The sequence below is a fragment of the Cryptomeria japonica genome, chromosome 3 (genome assembly GCF_030272615.1).
Source record: "Cryptomeria japonica chromosome 3, Sugi_1.0, whole genome shotgun sequence".
NCBI classification, from domain to species: Eukaryota; Viridiplantae; Streptophyta; class Pinopsida; order Cupressales; family Cupressaceae; genus Cryptomeria; species Cryptomeria japonica.
In genome coordinates this window covers 326,955,805-326,975,999 of record NC_081407.1, presented here as the reverse complement: position 1 = coordinate 326,975,999, position 20,195 = coordinate 326,955,805, and the positions used below count along the sequence as shown (strand labels likewise).

The 20,195-nt window shown below is 36.5% G+C and overlaps 1 protein-coding gene across 1 annotated transcript; it reads right to left on the bottom strand.

The window, feature by feature from the left end:
• Nucleotides 1-19,385: 19,385 nt before the first annotated feature.
• LOC131874141 (uncharacterized protein C2F7.02c-like) lies at nt 19,386-19,808 on the bottom strand. The gene has a single exon (XM_059217386.1). It carries the CDS (start codon nt 19,806-19,808, stop codon nt 19,386-19,388), a length of 423 nt encoding a protein of 140 aa, XP_059073369.1.
• Between the last annotated feature and the right edge of the window lie 387 nt (nt 19,809-20,195).

Below are 20,195 nucleotides of genomic sequence, written 5' to 3'. Positions count from 1 at the left end.
TCTTTGGTAGTCAATATCCCTAGTACTTGATCAAAATCTGCAAATCCTTGCACATTTATAGTTCTATTTTCATCCACCTTTCCTTGGTAATAAATTACATGATCTACATTGCCACATAAGAATGTAACAATATTTTTCATAGTATGTAAATGTTCTTTCCCTCTTTTGCACATATACCTGTTAACAAATTTTACTACACGTGCAATATTAGGTCTAGTTGCTAGTATATAGCACTCCATACATGAGAACAAAACACACTAGCATAACAATTTTGATACATTTTCTTGATTTATTCTTTTATTTGAGGATATTATTTAGTAGGTATGTTTTAATTAATAGAAAATAGAGTACCCATGTGTTTACTATCTTGCATTCTAAATCAACATGAAATCAATGAAAAAAAAAGTTCTTTTGGTATAATTACAATTTTGTTTGCATAATTGCTTTGGATTTATATACCCAAAATAAAATTTACAAAACCATCTATGTTTTATTTTAAAATGCGAATATAATTGAGATTTAAATTAATTGGATATTATCATATGATTACCAATTCATAACATGTCATTAACATATATAACTACGAAAATATGTTTTTGACTTTTCTATTTGAAATATACACATGGATATCCTTTTCTATGATTTAGCACAAATCCAATAACATAATTGTGATATATATGATTCCACATCCTTGGAGATTGCTTCAAACAGTAGACTTTTTAGTTTACACACTAAGCCCTCCTTGTTCTTCACCATATATTTTTTAGTTTACAGCTGCTTAGTAGATACATGATTCCTATCCAGGCGTTTGTCTGCTTAAGGGATTTGACTCCACAAATACTGTACTCATCACCAGCAATCAACCTTCTTGTATCAAATGCAATTTCATTTTCAACCCGTCAGCCATGTCAACACTAATTTGGGGAATGTCTATCCAAAGAAACAAAACCAATCCAACAGACCTTTAGTTTGCAAGTTCTGAAGTTATAACCCATGAACTCTGTATCTATGTTACTAAAACATATACAATGATACGATCAGGATTATTACCAGGTTTACAGATTTGGCATATGCAATTTATATATTGGACAGGCCACATGCAGCACCTCAACTGAGCACTCTTCAGTCCACAAGAAAAGACTCACTAACAAACTTTCAATTAGAAAATTTGGTCAACCCCTAAACATCCACATCTGCCACCAACATAAAAGTTCAAAAACTCAAATTTCATTCAACTAAACATATTTGCAAGATTCAACATTCCACAAATTAAAAAATGGAGAAGTAAAATTAACAAAAATTCAAATATGTTCTCTTCAATTCATCTAGAGCTTGACATGACTTCCCCAAAAAGTGCCAATATGATAATACTGGATAAAAACTTCATAACTGAAATCAGTTACCTGAAATCCGTGGCCTGAACTTATATGACGACTTTGTTAATTATTCCTCAATATCTACATCCATACGTGTTCCTATTCCTCCCCATGCTAACATGTGTATGATGTCAGCAAGAGATGATCCTTTAACTTCATGGACTGCCTTGAATCCCATTCTTCTATAAAATCTTACAAGCTGTGACAAAATCGAAGGCAATCCCTGTCATAATGTCAAGCTTCCCAAGTTGGTAGATCCAGAGATTATTCTAACGTTTTGTCACAAATTTGAAAGTACAACTCAAAAAGATTTGTTTAATTTAAAATTAGGACCCTATTCAGTAATCAACTATTATTTACTCAATACTGGACCAACCCACTTCATGAAGGTGCGTGCATAGAGAGAGAGTGCGTGTGTGGTGCATTTTTTACCTAGAAATATAGGCGTTGTGAAGAATTGTAATGTTCTACATTGCTACAACAGAAAATTCAACAACACAAAAGTCGCCTGCAATAAATGTACAGTGTAGACATTGGAGAAGTCATTCCTGGAGTCAATTAAACCCTAATCCTCATCATTAGCCACGGAAGAGCCGTTCAAAACCGTGTAATCAAGGACACTACATCTGAATGTAGCTTGAGGTAGGAGGCTCAAGCTAGTGGATCCATCATTGTGATCTTTGAAAGCAGGGATGAAAAGACTTTCCTACCATCCAGTGCCAAAGGAATAAAGACTCAAAAAGTACATTCAGTTATAATATTAAAGCATAGGTACCCTACATTACGAAAACGCTAGGTTCAAAGAAGGGGAGAAGCCAATAATACCATGGCAATCAGTGAAGTAGTCACTTGGAGGGGTATTTGTCGCCCCGTAGTCATACAGTCCTCTAGAGCTAAGAAACCAAGTCAGTAATGGTCATTTAGCAGCCCTGGCATAATGACACTGTCTGACTGGTCTGCTACCATTTAGATAACTAATATCCCTCTTAACCAGCATATGACATCTAACAAGAGGAATCCAAAAGATCACAACACATAGGGATTGACTTAACTAACTAATATCCCTGTTAACCTGCATATTAGATCTAGCAAGAGGAATCCAAAAGATCAAAACATAGGGATTCACTTACATGTTTCAGCTAGTTGCCTTGGCGAGCATCACTAGTGTTACATTACAAGAAGTTCCACCCACCAGGGTTGTAAAATTTCATATCTACAAGTGAAATATATGTTGTATCGGTAGAAGTTTGACATCTTTACTGTTAGACAATGAGAGCGTAGTGCGATTGAAGGGAAGATTAGCTCCGCATAAAAAGCAATAAAGTGAACAATATTTTTCTGTCAAAATCATTGCTAAGGCCTTTGGTCTATTGAAATTGATACGAATCACTGGGTATAATATTTAGGAAAAACAGAGACAGAGCACACACAATGTATGAGATGGATAGGAGTGAATTGGAAACCGTATAAAAAATTCCAAAAAACTCTTATTAGTATTGAAAACAGAAAACCCTAAATCTAAAATCTGACCAGTGTTTATTTCAACTTGTCTAAATTAGTACCTTGCAAGCCTAAGGGCTGTAGTTCAAACATAAGTAAAAATGAATTACACATAACCGTGGCAGTGAGGAGATGGTCTTAATCATCTCCCCTATAACTATGGCACCCATGGAATGGCTATGCTTGTAATCATCTCTCCAATAACATTGCACCCAGGGTATAGCCGTGGCCCATAACCATATTGCCAATGATCAAGGCATCCAGGGGATGGCCGTGGTCCATAACGGTTATAGCTATTCTAGCTCCAAAACGGCATGCCTCTACATGATGCCGAAGGCATACCATTCAAGTACAACAAGTCCATGAGACCGACGTTCCTGGGACCCACAGATGACATGAAGGTATTTGCGGCGGCGATGACGTGGATGATGTTGCAAGTTTGCGTTTGACGGAAAAGCTTGCTCGCGGTTAACATTTTCCCGACCAATGTCACGGCGATGTGACAGTTACATAGGGCGAGGCAGTTAACATTTTGGCGGCCATGTGTTATGGGCACAATTTTCAATAATTTTTTTTAAAAAAAATTTTGAATGAAAACTTGATTTCGCGAAATTTTTGGATATATTTTGTACGAGATCTGCATGTAGAACTCTTAATGCAATGGAGGGAAAAATATTCGAAGAAATCCATGTTGATTGTGGCATCACAATATCCTTGGTTGAATCACTGAGTGAAGGAGTTGCTCTTCCATTGGAGTTATAGGTATGCATTGTCAAAATATATGTGGTTCCGAAGGGGAGGACAAAGGCTGACCACATGCATAACGCGAGTTGTATGGATATATTGTTATCGCCTGTTAACATGCAGGTTTTTTCATGTGCAGGGAGGAGGTATTGTAGTGCACAGGTGGGTGGGATGTTTAAGGATTGTTGTGTAGGGTTATGGTGACATTGGTAAATTCAAACCCTAACAGATAACAATAGTTTTATGATTCCTTCCTCAACTATGTGTTTTCGATTGCAAATTTTCTTATCATTTTTTTATTGCAGAGGTGTTGTGAGTGTGCCCTTGGGAGGTGTCAAGAGGACAACGATTTGGGTGGAGGCTTAGGTTGCTGCAGTAATTTGAAACCCTAAGAAATTCAATATATATATTTTTTATTTCCTATGTCATTTTGTGTTCTGTCTGTGAAAATTAGTCATCATTTTGCAGCATGGTCATGTCAGGATACCAAGGTTTGCTGTTTGTGGGTTGGCAGAGTGAAATATATATAGAAGATTTTAAAGGTATATATATTTCCATAGTTATACGTGTTAGTTTTCCATAGTGAGCAGAGTTGTTAAAGATGAAATGCTCGTCTCATTCTTACACACGCACATTAAAAGCCCCCCCCAAAAAAACCGCCGGCGTGTGTGTGTGTGTGTGTGTTTGTGTGTATATTTCTTCATATTCATATATATATATATATAGGGGTTTGGCAGGCTGCATATATTCTGGCTCATTGTTGAAGGGTATCTGATTGTTGAAAGCTTGATTGTTGAAGGCTCATTGTTGAGGGCGGTTTTCTGGGACTGTAGGTTTTTATGTCGTGGTGGGCGTGATGTATGTTGAAATCCACCTCTATAACTTGTATTTTTCCTATTTCTATTCGGATTTTGTTTAAAATGATCAGGGTTTGTATTGTTTGTTTGTGGTTTGGCATGTGCTAGTATATACATATATGTCAATATGAAGCAATATACACATAGAAACACACACACACACATAGAAAAGGTGATGTAGATGATCCTCTAACCCTGCAATTCAACAAACATGTCCTCTTCAATACATAGGAAAAAGATAGAATAAAATATAGACAAAAGAAACTATGGAAATATTATGCTCTCTTTCCATTATTCTCAATTGCTCATTAGATCAAAAAAGGAAACCTAACCCTATCAGTCTCTAACCCTAACGCGACAATATGAGTCTATTCTGGATCCAAAACAGAGAAATATTCGACATAGGCTGAAGCTATTTTGGCTACATATAGAGGTAAACAAGAAACACAAACAAACAATGCAAACCTTGATGATTTTAAACAAAATCCAAACCGAAACAGGAAAAATATGAGTTATAGAGGTGGATTTCAACATACCCCAAGCCGCATAATGACATAGAAAACTGCAGTTCTAGAAATCCCCCTTCAATAATGAGCCAGAATAGACGTAGGCTACTTCAACAAGGAGACCCTTCAACAATAATGTTTTCGTTCATGCATTAGTCTTCCTTTTTCCACGTTAGGCAAATAAAAAAGGTGTCATGTTTGCTATCATCAAACAAACAACAAATCAACTCTTAATTGTCAACAAACAACATATCAACTTGTAAACAAGAGCAGGTCACACACAGTCAAGGAATGTTTGCATCAACCAGTCAACAATCTGATTTTGAGGAGTCTGTTTGCATCAAAAGGAAAACCATAATGATTTTAAACACAAAATGCAAACCATAACATGTAAACGAAGTCAAGACCACGTAAAAGAAGCTCAATTTGAAATAGAACATTTTACATGAATTTCTCTTTCATGTAGCTATTAGGTACCTGCCACATGTATTTTCATATATATTTATTCTCAGACATGTATGTTGATGCATGTCGTTGGTACGATAGGTCCGTTTTGGAGCCAGAATAGACGTGTCCTGTGTATGTAGATGCATGTCATTGGTACAATTGCATTTTGAAGCCAGAATAGACATATCTAACACAAGTTGGATGCACCTAATCTCACTCGAAAACTGTAGAATAAACAAATTTGCAAATATATGTGGGAGACACCTAATAGATATGTGTATTGTGGCTCGACAACGAACCTATGATACCAACGACATGCATTGACATACATTTTTGAGACATGCATACCATGCCAACTTGTCGTGGCGGTCAAACCCACGGTATGTGACGTGGAGTTGCTGTCACTTTAATTGTTTCACTCCTTGGGGTCCACGCGAAATTATATGGACATGCCAAAGGACGGCCGTGGCATGCTTCATGGTTACCGACAGTTTATTGTGCATAACATGCACATTAAAAGCTTGTGAATGAAGGAACCATGTTTGGATGACATCCTGACAAGAAGAAGAGGCTGTGGGCTCCAAAACTTGGTACGTTTGTCAGAGAAAAGACTAACACGAAACGCAAGTTAATCTCGTAGTGGGACGAAACAGTATGGGGCGACTAACACCCCATTTTTGTGGCAGGTTTTTAATTGTAGGTTTGCATTTGATGGCTACTTTTGTCTAACAGGACATTGTCAGTCTGTACGATTTGTCTATTTTGGAGCCAGAATAGACACAACCTCTCAGACCATTGATCATGTATAGTTTGTTATTTGATGTAGCTAACAGCGGTAAAGCCAAAGGCTAACACACGATGCAATTTACAATAACAAGGCTTGTTGGGTAGGTAAAGCCACTTGGTGTTGGAGTTGGAGTTGGAGTTAGTCAATAACAAGGCTCGAGAATAGACAAATCCCACTGTGTGTTAGTGACATGTTATTCAATCGCAATCGTTGAATGTAAAATATAGTGTAAAATGTGTGACTAAGTTGCGTGTTAGTCACACCATAGTGTTGATTTCGAGTCGGAATAGAGGTGTCTGTGCTTGAGCGCATAACTCCAGTACCAAAATAGGTGGTTGATATACATAGCTCTGGCACTATGGCAAATTGACACATATAATTTAGGTGATATATATTACTTACTGGTAGTTTATATTGAATGTTAAACTGCATTTTCATCTATGAACATGTAGGTTCCTTTTATGTCTTTTGAAATGCATTTACTTCCCAATGTAGACTACCACTAACATTAGTTATCCATACAGGTTGTTGATTTTAAACGACTATTGAGCAGTTCCCCTGCAAGTGTCTAGATGTTCCCAAGTTGTTGCTCTCTCTCCCTTCTTTTATACTACTTGCACTGTAATGTCCCCTTATTAATAATCTTTGGGCTTGTGCAACTTTTGAAAGGGGCTTGTTATATATATGTATATAGTTTGTTGTATATAATTTTTTTATGCGATAGAAATTTATGTATAAATTTCAATTCTTGATCATGTAATATTAATGTCCTTACTTTTATTGAACTTGATAATGATGAAAATGAACAATGCAATTCGCTGATGCCTTATATTCTATGCTATAGATGCACCATATTAGACAATAAGATATTATTTTCCAACCTGAATGTAGTACGATTGTTAGTTATGGATCTTTGAGTCACGAAACCAGTGTTGAATATATGAACCTAAAATCCTTATTCTTGCAAACTATGTGTTATAAATTTGTATATATTCTGTTAATTTGCATGAGAGTGTTTATGTTCATCCCAGTGTATTTCTATATCTAGATTATTGATGTTCGTGATGTTTGAGAACTACATGTGTTTGACGATCCAACTCCGACTTGAAATGTTATTTGGGGTTCTGTTTCAGATGTCTCTAGTTGGCATGACAAACTCCTCATGTGCCTATCCCTCACAATGTTTTTATTTTTTATTTTGGGAACTTAAGACTAGGTTATTAATAATATTCCCATATCAACAAAGAGATGGAACCTTTAGAATAGATACTCATTTCAAAAGACATGTGTCTTCCGAATAATGAATTGGAAGTGTTTGTACCCATTAATTACCATCAAAGAGTTTCTTAATGGTAATGAATTCCTGTGTATTGTGTGACATAGAGTGACCATCTTAATTGCTGCACACTCATTTTACACCGTCGATTTTGCAATTAGAGGTTGTGATTGATTAACTTGTCGCTAACATGCTATAGGAAAGGTCCGTTTTGGAGCCATAATAGATGCAACCAATGCATTAAGCATGTTCTACATCCTTCTTTATCAATCCTTAACAAAGTCTAGTTTTTGTGTTGTATTTTGGATGGGGAGAAGACATGAAGCCTTTTTGACAGTGTTGGCGATGGATCATAGTCATTATTTCATTGCAATTGCAATGAAATATGTTCTACAGTGGAATGCCATGAATAGTTTATGGCTAAATCGTTAGCTAGGTTGTACATAACACAACAACATGCTGACTTTATTTTGCAATGTGGGAATAACCGGTCATGTGTTGACTGTGTCACTTGTGATGAATGTGTTGTGTTATTGATAGTGTGAAGAATATCAATTGAATCTTCTTTTTTTTGCAGTTCAATCATGTCAATTGCATTGAGAAAAAGGTTGAGGGAAACTATTGATCTTGATTATGGTTTATTGGAGCTAAAGGTAGATGATCTCCTGCGAGTTGGCCGCGTTCGCTTCCTAGTGACACGTGACATCGGCCTGCCTATAAGCTAAGTAGTTTTAATGGATTATGCAACATGTAGTATTCCTTGGTGTTGTCACTATTTAATGCTTGTGACTAGAGATCCAATTTGTATACCCAAGAGAAAGTTGGGCTTTCAGATGCAGGACTAGTTTGGCATTCAAATCTGAAAGATTTAGGAGTTGGGCTTTCACATCTGAGAGTAGTTGAGGATTCCAATCTGAAAGAGTCAGGAGTTGGGCTTTCAAATGCACTACCAGTTGGGGATTCAAATATGAAAGATTTAGGAGTTGGGCTTTCACATCCAAGACTAGTTGAGGATTCAAAACTGAAAGAGTCAGGAGTTGGGCTTTCAGATGCGCGACCAGTTGGGGATTCAATTTTGAAAGATTCAGGAGTTGGGCTTTCACATCCGGGACTAGTTGAGGATTCAAATCTAAAAGGGTTAGGAGTTGGGCTTTTAGATGTGGGACTAGTTTGGGATCCAAATTTGAAAGAGTCAAGAGATGGGCTTTTAGGTCAGGGACTAGTTGGGGATTCAAATCTGAATGAGTCACGAGTCAGGTCTCCAATTTTGAACCCATTGTCAAGTCGGCTTCTAAGTGACTTCACAACCACACTAGTAATTATTTATCATTGCATTATGTTTTTTTTCCATCATTGTATGGCATGGTTGCTGGAAGTTGGGGCTTATAAGTGGAAATATAGATACATATATGGGCATAAAAAACATCGATGATGTGTGCTATTTTATTTAACGATATTATGATAGTGGCTCTGCTAGTGAGGAAGATGAGGCCATTGGCAATGTAGATGAGGGTGATTATACTGATGCTCCAGGTAGTGAGAGTGAAAAATGGGAAGTTCGTAGCGAGCATGAGGTGAGCATAGAGAAGGAGACTGAATGACAATGTGATTCTGTCAGTTCTAACGGATAGGAACGAGGAGGAGGGGCGAGTAACGAGGAGGTTCACTATTAGTCATTATATTTTGGATTACCTTTATAATTCTTGATTAGTGTAAAATTGAATGTGATGCTTTGTCTCTGTTGGCTATGTGCAACAACAGGCCAATCACAAAAAAGAACATATTAATGGTAGGTTGCACTACTTTTGTCTCTTCTGTCATTGTTCCCACAATGGAGCCTATAAGTTTTGGGATCTAGGGAGGCTTAATATGCATAGAGCCAGAGAACATCAACTTTCATTATTGGGGGTTGCGTAATGCAGACGTGAACCGTGTGGTAGTGGAGAACGTAGCATGGGTCATACAAAGAAATCGCAGATGTACTTGAAAAAGAGGGAGCCTAATATCGAATACCAAATGGGTGTACGACATAGTATCACTGAACGAGTGTGCATGAAATATGGCAAGAAAACACGTGATGAGCTTCCTATAGAAGGGAAGGAAGAGATAAAGGAAGCAATGCGAGTGTATGACAACAGTCCAGTTAGGGAGGCGATAAGGAAGAAGGTTTTAGAGTTACTGGAAAGAAAGAATATTGCAACAAAGGTAATTTTTAGTGATCTTATTGTTTTGCAATTTACTAAATTCCTTTAAAAATTTGAAGAATGCCTTATTGAGCTACCCTATCCTACTACCCAGAGTTTAATTGACAGTGCAGGCCATGGCGAGGAGGTTCTGGCATCGAAGGCTAATCGGGAAACAAACATGCTAGTGAATGAGGTTGCATTTGTTTCGTTGGGGAGGCAAAAAAAGAAGAATGTTGTGGAAAAAGGAAGGCCGACTTCAGATCTTGAAATAAATGAGGGTGCATTTGTTTGGTCGGGGAAGCAAAAAAAGAAGAATGTTGTGGAAAAAACAAGGCAGACTTCAGAACCTGAAACAAACGTGCCAGTCAATGAGCCTGCATCTGATTCATCGGGGCAGCAAGAAAAGAAGAATTCCATAGAAAAAACAAGGCTGACTTCAGATGAGGCCACACATTTGTCATCGAAGGTGATTGTCTGTTGGCCTGTCCATATGTGTGTTTTCATTGCATGGTATGCTTTGCACTCCACTGTGTAGTATGTTGACTATTTCGTCCATGTCATTGTAGGATGATTTTGATGGGGTTCGTGGAGGGAGCATGGAGTGTCCTGTGGTATTGGATAACATAGAACGTAGTGTGCCCAAAAAAACAAGTTGAAAACCTTGGTCATCTGTTAGGTATCTGTTCGTTTGGACGAAGAAGGTGAAGGAGACGACGAATGAAAAATTGGGTGCATGCAATGGCGAGAAGATTGCGGAGTAGTCTCCTGAATTGGGGCAGAAAATGGATGATAGGAGCAAAGAACAGTAAAAGTAGTTGCCTGATGACACTGTGTGTAGTGTTCCCCAAAAACCACATCCAAAATCTCCGACGTCTGTTAGGAGGAAGAAGGTGAAGGAGACTAGGATCATTGAAATTAAATTACGTATTTATTGAAACTCATTCAAATTTTAAGAATTTAGATTTAAATGTTTGAAATTATGGTAAAAAATAACTTGGAATTAGTTGGAATAGAAAATGAGATCTTGTAATTGGCCAATGATTTCAAATTTACTTTGTTTAGTGACAAGTACTTACCTCTTAGCATTGTGCTAATATCATTTGTTGGCTAGTTGATAGATGATTTCAAGCTCATAATAAATAATAGTTTGAGAGCAATAGGTTCTTATATATTAGGTATCAAAATTTTATTGGATCAATGAAAGTTATAGTTGTTAAGGCAATAGTTCGATTAAATTTGGATTCATACTAGGCACAACATTAGTTAGGACTTAATATAACTTAATTAAAGAAATAATATTTGGGTTCAAACTTTTAGGGTACTAGACTCTTTAAAAATATTTTAAGAAATGATATTCTATCAAGAATGTGATATGTAATTTTGACTAAATGTGTTGAAATAATTGAATTCACCTAGGGTACACCTGACGAACTATCAATCAAGAGGCACACTAAACATTATTAAACCATAGTAACATTCTATTTACATAACATGACAAAACATAAATGAAATCTGATCTTTGATGGATTGATCATTTCTTTGGATGGGTGGTTTCCTTTTTATTGTTTGTGGTCTGTTGCTTTCATCACATTCCCTGTTCGTTGTGGATATTCTTTCATGTAATACATTAGGGAGGGTGTTCTCTAGCCTTATGGCAACATTTTTGCTGATGGCATACATGGTAAGTATTTCCTCTATGAGTAAGGAGGGTGATAAATATTAATGGATGATAGCCTCGGTAAGATAAATGATTGAATGAGAGATAAATGAAGTCTCTCATTCAATCACCTATCTTATCGATAGACTATGATAAAGAATTCAAGTTATTGTTCCTTCATTTGATAATTATTCTTTGATTTATATATATTCAACCTTACTCAAAAATTCCAATCAATGCTTAACTACCAATAATTATCAGTTGTAAATGTCATAGCACAGAATACCGATTGGTATCGGTTTACATTGAATTGTATGCACATTGATTAATATCGGTTAAGCATGTTAACTGTGTGAACACTGATTGTTATCGGGTTTAGTTTATAACTAAATACATACTGATTAGTATTGGTTGTCTTGCTTATGGTATACATGTCGATTAGTATCGGGTGATTTGTTAAGTTTTATGCATCGATTGGTAAATACAATGATAAATGAAAAGCTGTGATCAAGTAATATCTTGATCAGTCATGTCTAATAGACATGACCGGTCAAGGTATTGCTTGATCCTCCTTGCATTAATATATATATATCAATCGGCATTTGTGAGAAGGACATTGAAATCGATAAATGCTCTTTTCATCTGCAACATACAAGACAATAATCAGATTTATTATATTAAAGATATAACACATACTTGTAAGAAAAGATAACCTTGAATATAACTTGCATCTTGAATTGAAAATTGAATAACATTTACATGTTATCAAAGCTATAGTTAAATCAAACCTGAGCTTATTCAATTTTGTGGAAAATTCAAAACAAGCATATATTCAGCATCACATTTCTTCTAATGGCTAGCACAATCAGATTCGAAGATAGACTTGGAGGAGGTGATGACTTCTCAACATGGAAGTTCAGAATTCAGATGATTCTAAAAGAAAATAAAGTCGAATCATTTGTAAAAACTAAAACTATAGAACCTAAGACTGAACCTGACAAAACAACTTGGAGAGAGGGAAATGAAAAGGCCATCAAAATCATAGTTGATGGGGTGAGAAATAATATTATGCCCATCATAAGGAAACATGAAACGACCTACAACATGTTCAAAGCACTTGAAGATGTATTTGAGATATCCAATGCTAGTAGAACCTTGGCTTTAAAAAGAGAAATAAATCATATAGCTATGATCAAAGGAGAATCAGTCAATGCCCACTTAATGTGAATATTAGCCCTGAGGGATGAACTAGCAACCCTTGGATATGAGATCCAAAGCAAAGAATTAACACTCATTTCTCTAGATGGGTTGCCTAGTATATGGGAAACATTCATCCAAGGCATCAATGCAAGGGATGAATTTCCAAATTTTGATAGGCTAAAGGCAGATTGTCTCCAAGAAGAATCAAGGTTAAATAAGAAAGGGATCAAACAAAAGAACATCGATGAAGATCTTGAAGTCCTAAATACAAACTCATCATGGCAATTAAGAAAAGAAAGAAGAAACAATTTAGGAAGAGAAAAGGTCATCATGGCAAGAACACCTTCAAGAAGGACCTTTTGTAGATTCAATGTTATAGATGTGACAAATTTGGGCACTATGTTGCCAAATGTCCAGAAAGATTCAAACAACAAGCCACATTTGCCAAAGAAGGAAAATCTAAAAGGGAAGATGACTCTGAGAAGTATGTACTCTATTCAACACTTACAAACCAAGCATCAAACAAGGTTAACTTGTGGATGATCGACAGTGGCTCATCCAGACACATTACAGGATTTAGAGAAGTGTTAGACTCCATGATAGAGGAGAATGATGAGGAAGTGATTATCGGAGATGACTCCACACATCTAGTCAGAGGAGTTGGAACATGCACCATAAAACAAAATTCAGACATATCATTACAACTTAAAGGAGTACTATATGTCCTAGGCATCAAGAGAAACCTAGTCTCCATATTAGCGCTAGAGGATAATGGATACAGAGTGACCTTCATGAACAACAGAGTGTTGGCTTGGTCGAAGAATTCATCCATCAAGAAAGCTAAAACCATTGGTCAAAGACAAGGCTACTTGTATGAGCTGTACACAGAGCCCAACCTAGCCCTAATCCATGAAACTATAGATGCTAATGAAGTTTGGCATAGAAGACTAGGTCACCTGAATTTTAGAGCTTTATCATCAATGGGAAACCTTGTCACAGGCCTACCCAAGTTAAACCAATATCATTTAGGGGCATGGAAAGGATGTGCCCTTGGTAAAAATGCTAAGGGCACTTTTCAAAATAGTACTAGGAAAACAAGCAAAATTTTAGAGTTAGTTCATTTTGATGTATGTGGACCTATGTCCGTACCTTCTTTAGGGGGATTTTTGTATTATATAATATTTGTTGATGACTACTGTAGGAAAACTTGGATCTAATTTTTGAACTGTAAGGAATTAGAAGAGATCCTCAATAGGTTTAAATAATTTAAATCACTAACAGAGAACTACTCAGGAAATAAAATTAAAACCCTAAGAACTGATAATGGGGGAGAATACACATCAGAATTATTTAAAGATTTTTATAAAAATTTAGGGATTAAGAGGGAGTTAACAATACCTTATAATCCTCAATAAAATGGGGTAGCTGAGAGGAAAAATAGGACAATTGTAGAAGCTGCCAAAGCCAAGATTCTTGATCAGAATCTAAATATCAATCTTTGGGTAGAAGTAACTAGCACTACTATATATATACAAAATAGATGCCCTCACTCCCATCTTGAAGATAAAACCCTTGAGGAAGTCTTTACTAAAACAAAACCAGATATCATCCACCTTAGGATATTTGGGTGTCTTGTCTATATTCATGTACCTAAGGAGAAAAGATTAAAATTAGAGCCTTCTAGAAAAAGGGGAATACTTGTAGGATATAGTGAAACCTCCAAGGCCTACAAAATCTATATACCTAGTCAGAGGAATATTGAACTGAGTAGGGATGTCATCTTTGAAGAAGACTTAGCCTTCAAAAGAGCCCAAAGCTCAATAGAACTTGAAGTCTATATCCCTACCCCTAGAATAGATGAAGACCCTACTCCTGAGCTTCAGAGGGAGAGTCTTGAGGAAAATGAAAGTGAAACTCAAAACCCACCTAGAGAAAATTACAAGAAATGACCACTATGGGCCACCAAAACTGTAGAAGAAGCTCAGAAATATGTTGCCCCTTTAGGAACTTTCAGAGAAAGTAAAAGATCTAACAAACTTACAAACTATATCGCCCTCCTGCATGATCTGTCAAAAGAAGAACCTACTAATGTATCAGATGCACTTAAACATCAAGTATGGAAGAATGCCATGTTTGAAGAATACCAATCCATTATGAAAAATAATGTTTGGGAAATTGTCCCTAGGCTAGCTGGGAAATCTATTGTCACCTCCAAATGGCTCTTCAAAATCAAACACGCTGTAGATGGCAACATTGAGAAACACACGGCTAGATTTGTAGCCAGAGGGTTCTCTCAAAAGGAAGGAATTGATTATGAGGAAATATTTGCACCTGTAGCTAGGTACACCTTAGTAAGAGCAGTCTTAGCCATTGCAACATCAAAGGGATGGAAATTTCATCAGATGGATGTTAAGACAACATTCCTTAATGGTGAGATCTTAGAAGAAGTATACCTAGAGCAAACTGAAGGGTTTGAGATTCATGATGCAGAGTCTATGTGTGTAGACTCAAGAAAGCTCTCTATGGGCTTAAATAGGCTCTCAGGGCTTGGTATGAAATAATTGATACTTATCTCTTAAAACTAGGCTTCTCTAAGAATGATGCAGATCCCAATCTCTACTATAAGCAAAACAAAGGTCATATGCTAATATTGATTTTATATGTTGATGATTTGTTAATCACAGGAAAACATCACCTCATAGATTAGTGTAAGAAAGACCTTGCTAAAGAATTTGATATGAAGGACTTAGGACTCCTTGATTACTTCCTAGGTTTGGAAGTATGGCAGAATGCTGATGGCATTATACTAAACCGGGGTAAATATACCTTGGACATTTTAAAGAGATTTGGAATGCTAAACTACAGACCCATGAACTCTCCTATGGAAAAAAACCTTCATAAACTTAGGAAGCAGCGGCATAATCATAACCCTCAGATCCTACTCTATATAGACAAATGATTGGGTCCCTGATGTATCTTGTAAATACAAGACCAGATATATGTTATGCAGTTAATGCCTTAAGTCAGTTTATGTGTGAGCCTAAGGAGATCCATCTGATTGCAGTAAAACACATTATGAGATACTTACAAGGTACTCTAAACCTTGGTCTCAAATATGAGAAAGTTGATCTAGACCTACATAGATTTATATACTCGGATTGGGCTGGAAGTGTGACTGACAGGAAAAGCACTTCAGGCTGTTGCTTTAGTTTAGGTTCAACCATGATATCCTGGATCAGCAGAAAGTAGTCTTCTGTAGCTCAGAGTTCCACTGAAGCTGAATACATTGCATCTTCCATGGCTACCCGAGAGGTAGTATGGCTTAGGAAGTTGCTTGTGGGATGGTTTGGAGAGCCTATGAAACCTACTATCATACTAGCTGTATTTAGATGTTTAATGTGTAAACATTTTTGTCGTGTTAGGACATTTTGGATTTTATCCCCTGGGTTCATATCTAAGAGTTGACGATCTCTCAAGATAATGAGCACTTGTATGTAGACATTATAAGGTGACGATCTTATGATGTTCAAACTAGTTATGATGTTGGATCTCTGGTATATCATGGATGTGCCATGACTGTGTTGTGGTAAAACATTTGTATAAAATGTTAGTGCACATACTACAACTTGGATAAGATGAGAATTTAATCATCCTCATATGCTTATCCTTAAGTATTGCATGTTTAGGCAATACTGATATCACGTGCTTAGGTGATATCCCGTCATTACAAGTTGATGTGATGAACATTTGTATCACGTGTTTAGGTGCTATTTCATGTCATGTGATTAGGTGATATGATTCTCTGAAGAGTCAAATTATGTAAGGAATACTGACCATCATTGGAATTGTGATGATTGATATGTTGTCTTTCATTTATCTTACCTAGCTAAGAGGGAGTGTTAATGCATGATAGCCTCGGCAAGATAAATGATTGAATGAGAGATAAATGAAGTCTCTCATTCAATCATCTATCTTATCGATAGACTATGATAAAGACTTCAAGTTATTGTTTGATCATTTGATGATTATTCTTCGATTTATATATATTCAACCTTACTTGCAAATTCCGATCAATGCTTAACTACCAATAATTATCAGTTGTGAATCTCATAGCACAGAATACCGATTGGTATCGGTGTACATTGAATCGTATGCACATCGATTAATATTGGTTAAACATATTGACTGTGTGAACACCGATTGTTATCGGGTCTAGTTTACAACTAAATACATACCGATTAGTATCGGTTGTCTTGCTTATGGTATACACGTCGATTAGTATCGGGTGATTTGTTAGGTTTTATGCACCGATTGGTAAATACAATAATAAATGAAAAGGTGCGATCAAGTAATATCTTGATCATTCATGTCTAATAGACATGACCGGTCAAGGTATTGCTTGATCCTCCTTGCATACATATATATATCAATCGACATTTGTGAGAAGGACATCGAAATCGATATATAATCTTTTCATCTGCAACATACAAGACAATAATCAGATTTATTATATTAAAGATCACATACTTGTAAGGCAAGATAACCTTAAATATAACTTGCATCTTGAATTGAAAATTGAATAACATTTACAATGGAGATTCATCTGTGTAGTTTGTATCTTGTCTGTCAGGTAGGACTTAGTTGATCATTCTCAGGTTTTGATGCTCTCACACAACTGGTTATTACTGTTAGTGGGCATTTTGATCTGCAGGTTGGATGTTTTGATTTGGTTATCATGGTGTGAAGTGTTCTTTATCCTTATTACATTAAGGAGGATGGCAACGTTTTTTGATGATGGTATTCATGATAAGTACTTCTTTTTCGAGCGTGGAGGGTGATTGAACTTCATCCGTGTGGTGTTATCCTGTCTGACAGATTGGGTTTATTTGGTTAATCATAGGTTTGATGCCTGTACACGCTCTTATTCAGCTGTTCATTATTATGAGTTGGCATTTCTTCTTTAACATGATCTGCGATTGGGTGCTTGATTTGGTAATCATGGTGGGAAGTGCTTGGGTAAGTTGGTTTGCAGCAACTTCTTAGTGATGTCATCTCGGTTAATCATTTAAGTTTCTTTTACAGTTATTTTTATCATGGTTTGCAGCTTGGTTGCTTGATTGAGTAATTATGTCTGGATGTGCTTTGTTCACTCCTTCGGCCAGTGGGTTTGGTAATTATACTTGGGTATGTTGGTTTCTGCACTTTCTGTGTTGTATCATGCTTCGCCAAGGTTGCATTCACGATGGTCTCTCTCACCTGGCTTGGTTTATATACGTTTCTTTATCCAATCCCCTTCCTCCAAGCCCAAATTAAGGCCTTCAAAAGCCTGGCTGACCCACAAGAACTAATAAGTCCTGAGAGTTATTAGCTTTTTTTTTTGAACTATGCGATATATAATATCTCAAACCTCTGCACAGTCAAATTAGATTAATGAGCTCACTTGATTTTGGATGTTATTTATGATTAGCTCCAATAATTTTCACATTTTGAAACTTATTGCTGAATATATCATCTCTAGCCCAATTGAAAGATACAAGTTCATATAATCAAGAACACAGTTTTAAATTGGAAGCTCTATCAATTATACTCTTGAACACAAGCTATCAAGAGCAGGAGGTCGAATTTAATGGTATGAGGATAAATTGTTTTGCATATGTTAGAACTAATTTCAAATTCATAGTAACACTCAAAAAAGTGCACAGTAGAAGTAAAGAGATGATATAATCACAGGTGAGACAATGGTGCTAAAATTAGCAACCTAAAAAAATGACCATCTTCTTTTGTCGATCGTGTTATCCCCATCTTCATTAGCAGGTGATTCTTTTGCCGCATTATTTGCCCCTCTATTCAGCCAAATAGCACGCCTTAAATCCTGATAACTCGCTGCCACATTACAGAAATTAGCAAGCTGATACAGTTCTTTATCATTAACATTACCCTGTTCAAACCTTCTTATACTGATACCATTCTCAGGCTGTGATTTATAGCAACCAGGATTAACATCCACAATCATAGCATTACACAAATTCAAACCAATCTTCTTAATATCTTTCACATACCCATCACCAACCTTTCTGCAATGACCTCTATAAAACCGTCTGCTTATGTCAAAATTAACATGAATTTTCCCCAGAATAACATCTGCTGTCTCATGGCGGCTTTCAGTATAACAATGATTTCAAAGTTTTTGCGCAGTTCAGTGAAAAGTTTAAGAACTCCAGGCCTAATTGAAACATACAAAGTCACTGTTTCGACATCTTCAGTAACAGAACTAATAATGAAATCATAATGCTGGAGGGGACTTTGGCTGGTTGAAACTAAAACTTCAAACAATTCCAAAACAATTGTTTTCTTGATTTTTGATAAATTTACCCCAGAAAGCATGCGCTCACGTTTAAGTTGTCTTTGTCTTAAACTGCAGGCATACTTTTCATTTATAGTGGTGATAAAAGCATGGGTTCTAATGGCCTCTCTTACATCCCCACATGTTACAGCCACTCTGCATAAATCCATGACTTTCCATAGCTCTCGATCCGTTAAATCACCTTTGAATGCCTTCAAAGAAACAGCATTTTCTCGCTGGAATGTATATCCAGCTGGATCATCATCAACAATGATAACATTCTTTAGGTCCCTCCCAAGCCTAGCAAGGTCTTTCACCATCACAACTTTCTCTTCCTTCACATTTCCTTTTGCTTCTTTTTCTTCATCATCTTCTTTACTTTGAACTTCCATTATGGTGCATGAATCTTTATATAGGCGAAATTCTATGGTGATATTATTGTCCATCTCAAGTTTGTTTAGTATAGCATCTGCATAGGTCTCTTCGGCTGAAGTAAAAACAATAATTTAATAGTTGTACTCACTCAATCTCTGCAATAGAAGATCAACTCCTGGCCTTTTTTGTACATGGTAAGTAAGGGTATCATCACTTTCTCCCATGCCAGGAACTGTTATAAGAAAATCATATTGTGGGATAGGAGTAAAACTTGCATGCACAAGTGTGTTATCAAGATCTAAGACTACTGTCTTTTTCTTCTTCTCATTGAGAGGCAGAGAAAGTGTGTTAAGAGGTCGTGTGTTTTGAAGTGGGGAATTCATATCATAATTTAACATTTTTGATATTGACTCGATCTTTTTATAATCTAGGGTTTCATTCTCTGGTGCATCATAGTTGATCGGTGTGGATATGGGAGAGTTATCAGGCTTGTTTAGAAATCCCAGGGATTCAATATCATACTTGGGACCATCATATTTATAAACTTCCGACATATTAATAAGCTATTTGTAACCTAAAGTGAATTTTGTTTGAAAGGAATGTACGAATGCACGAATGGTGAAATTATGTTTGAAAGGAATGTATGAGTGGTGAAATTTTGTTTGCAAGGAATGTTGGACTGCTGATTATGGCCTAACCATGAGCTTCGATTTGTTATATATAAGTGTTCATAAGGTGTACTTTTGCATTGAAAAGATGCAATCGATGGGCTGCACCGTTAAGATGTAGTTGATTTGGGTGGGTGTGACTCTTTTTGATGAGATACGATGAATTTGTTCGTGGCTTTTGATTTTCTCGTTGCCTGCCATGCAGACTTTCTGAGGGGACGTTACTTGTGGTCTGACAAGTATCAAGGAAATACACCTCAACAAGTGAATTCT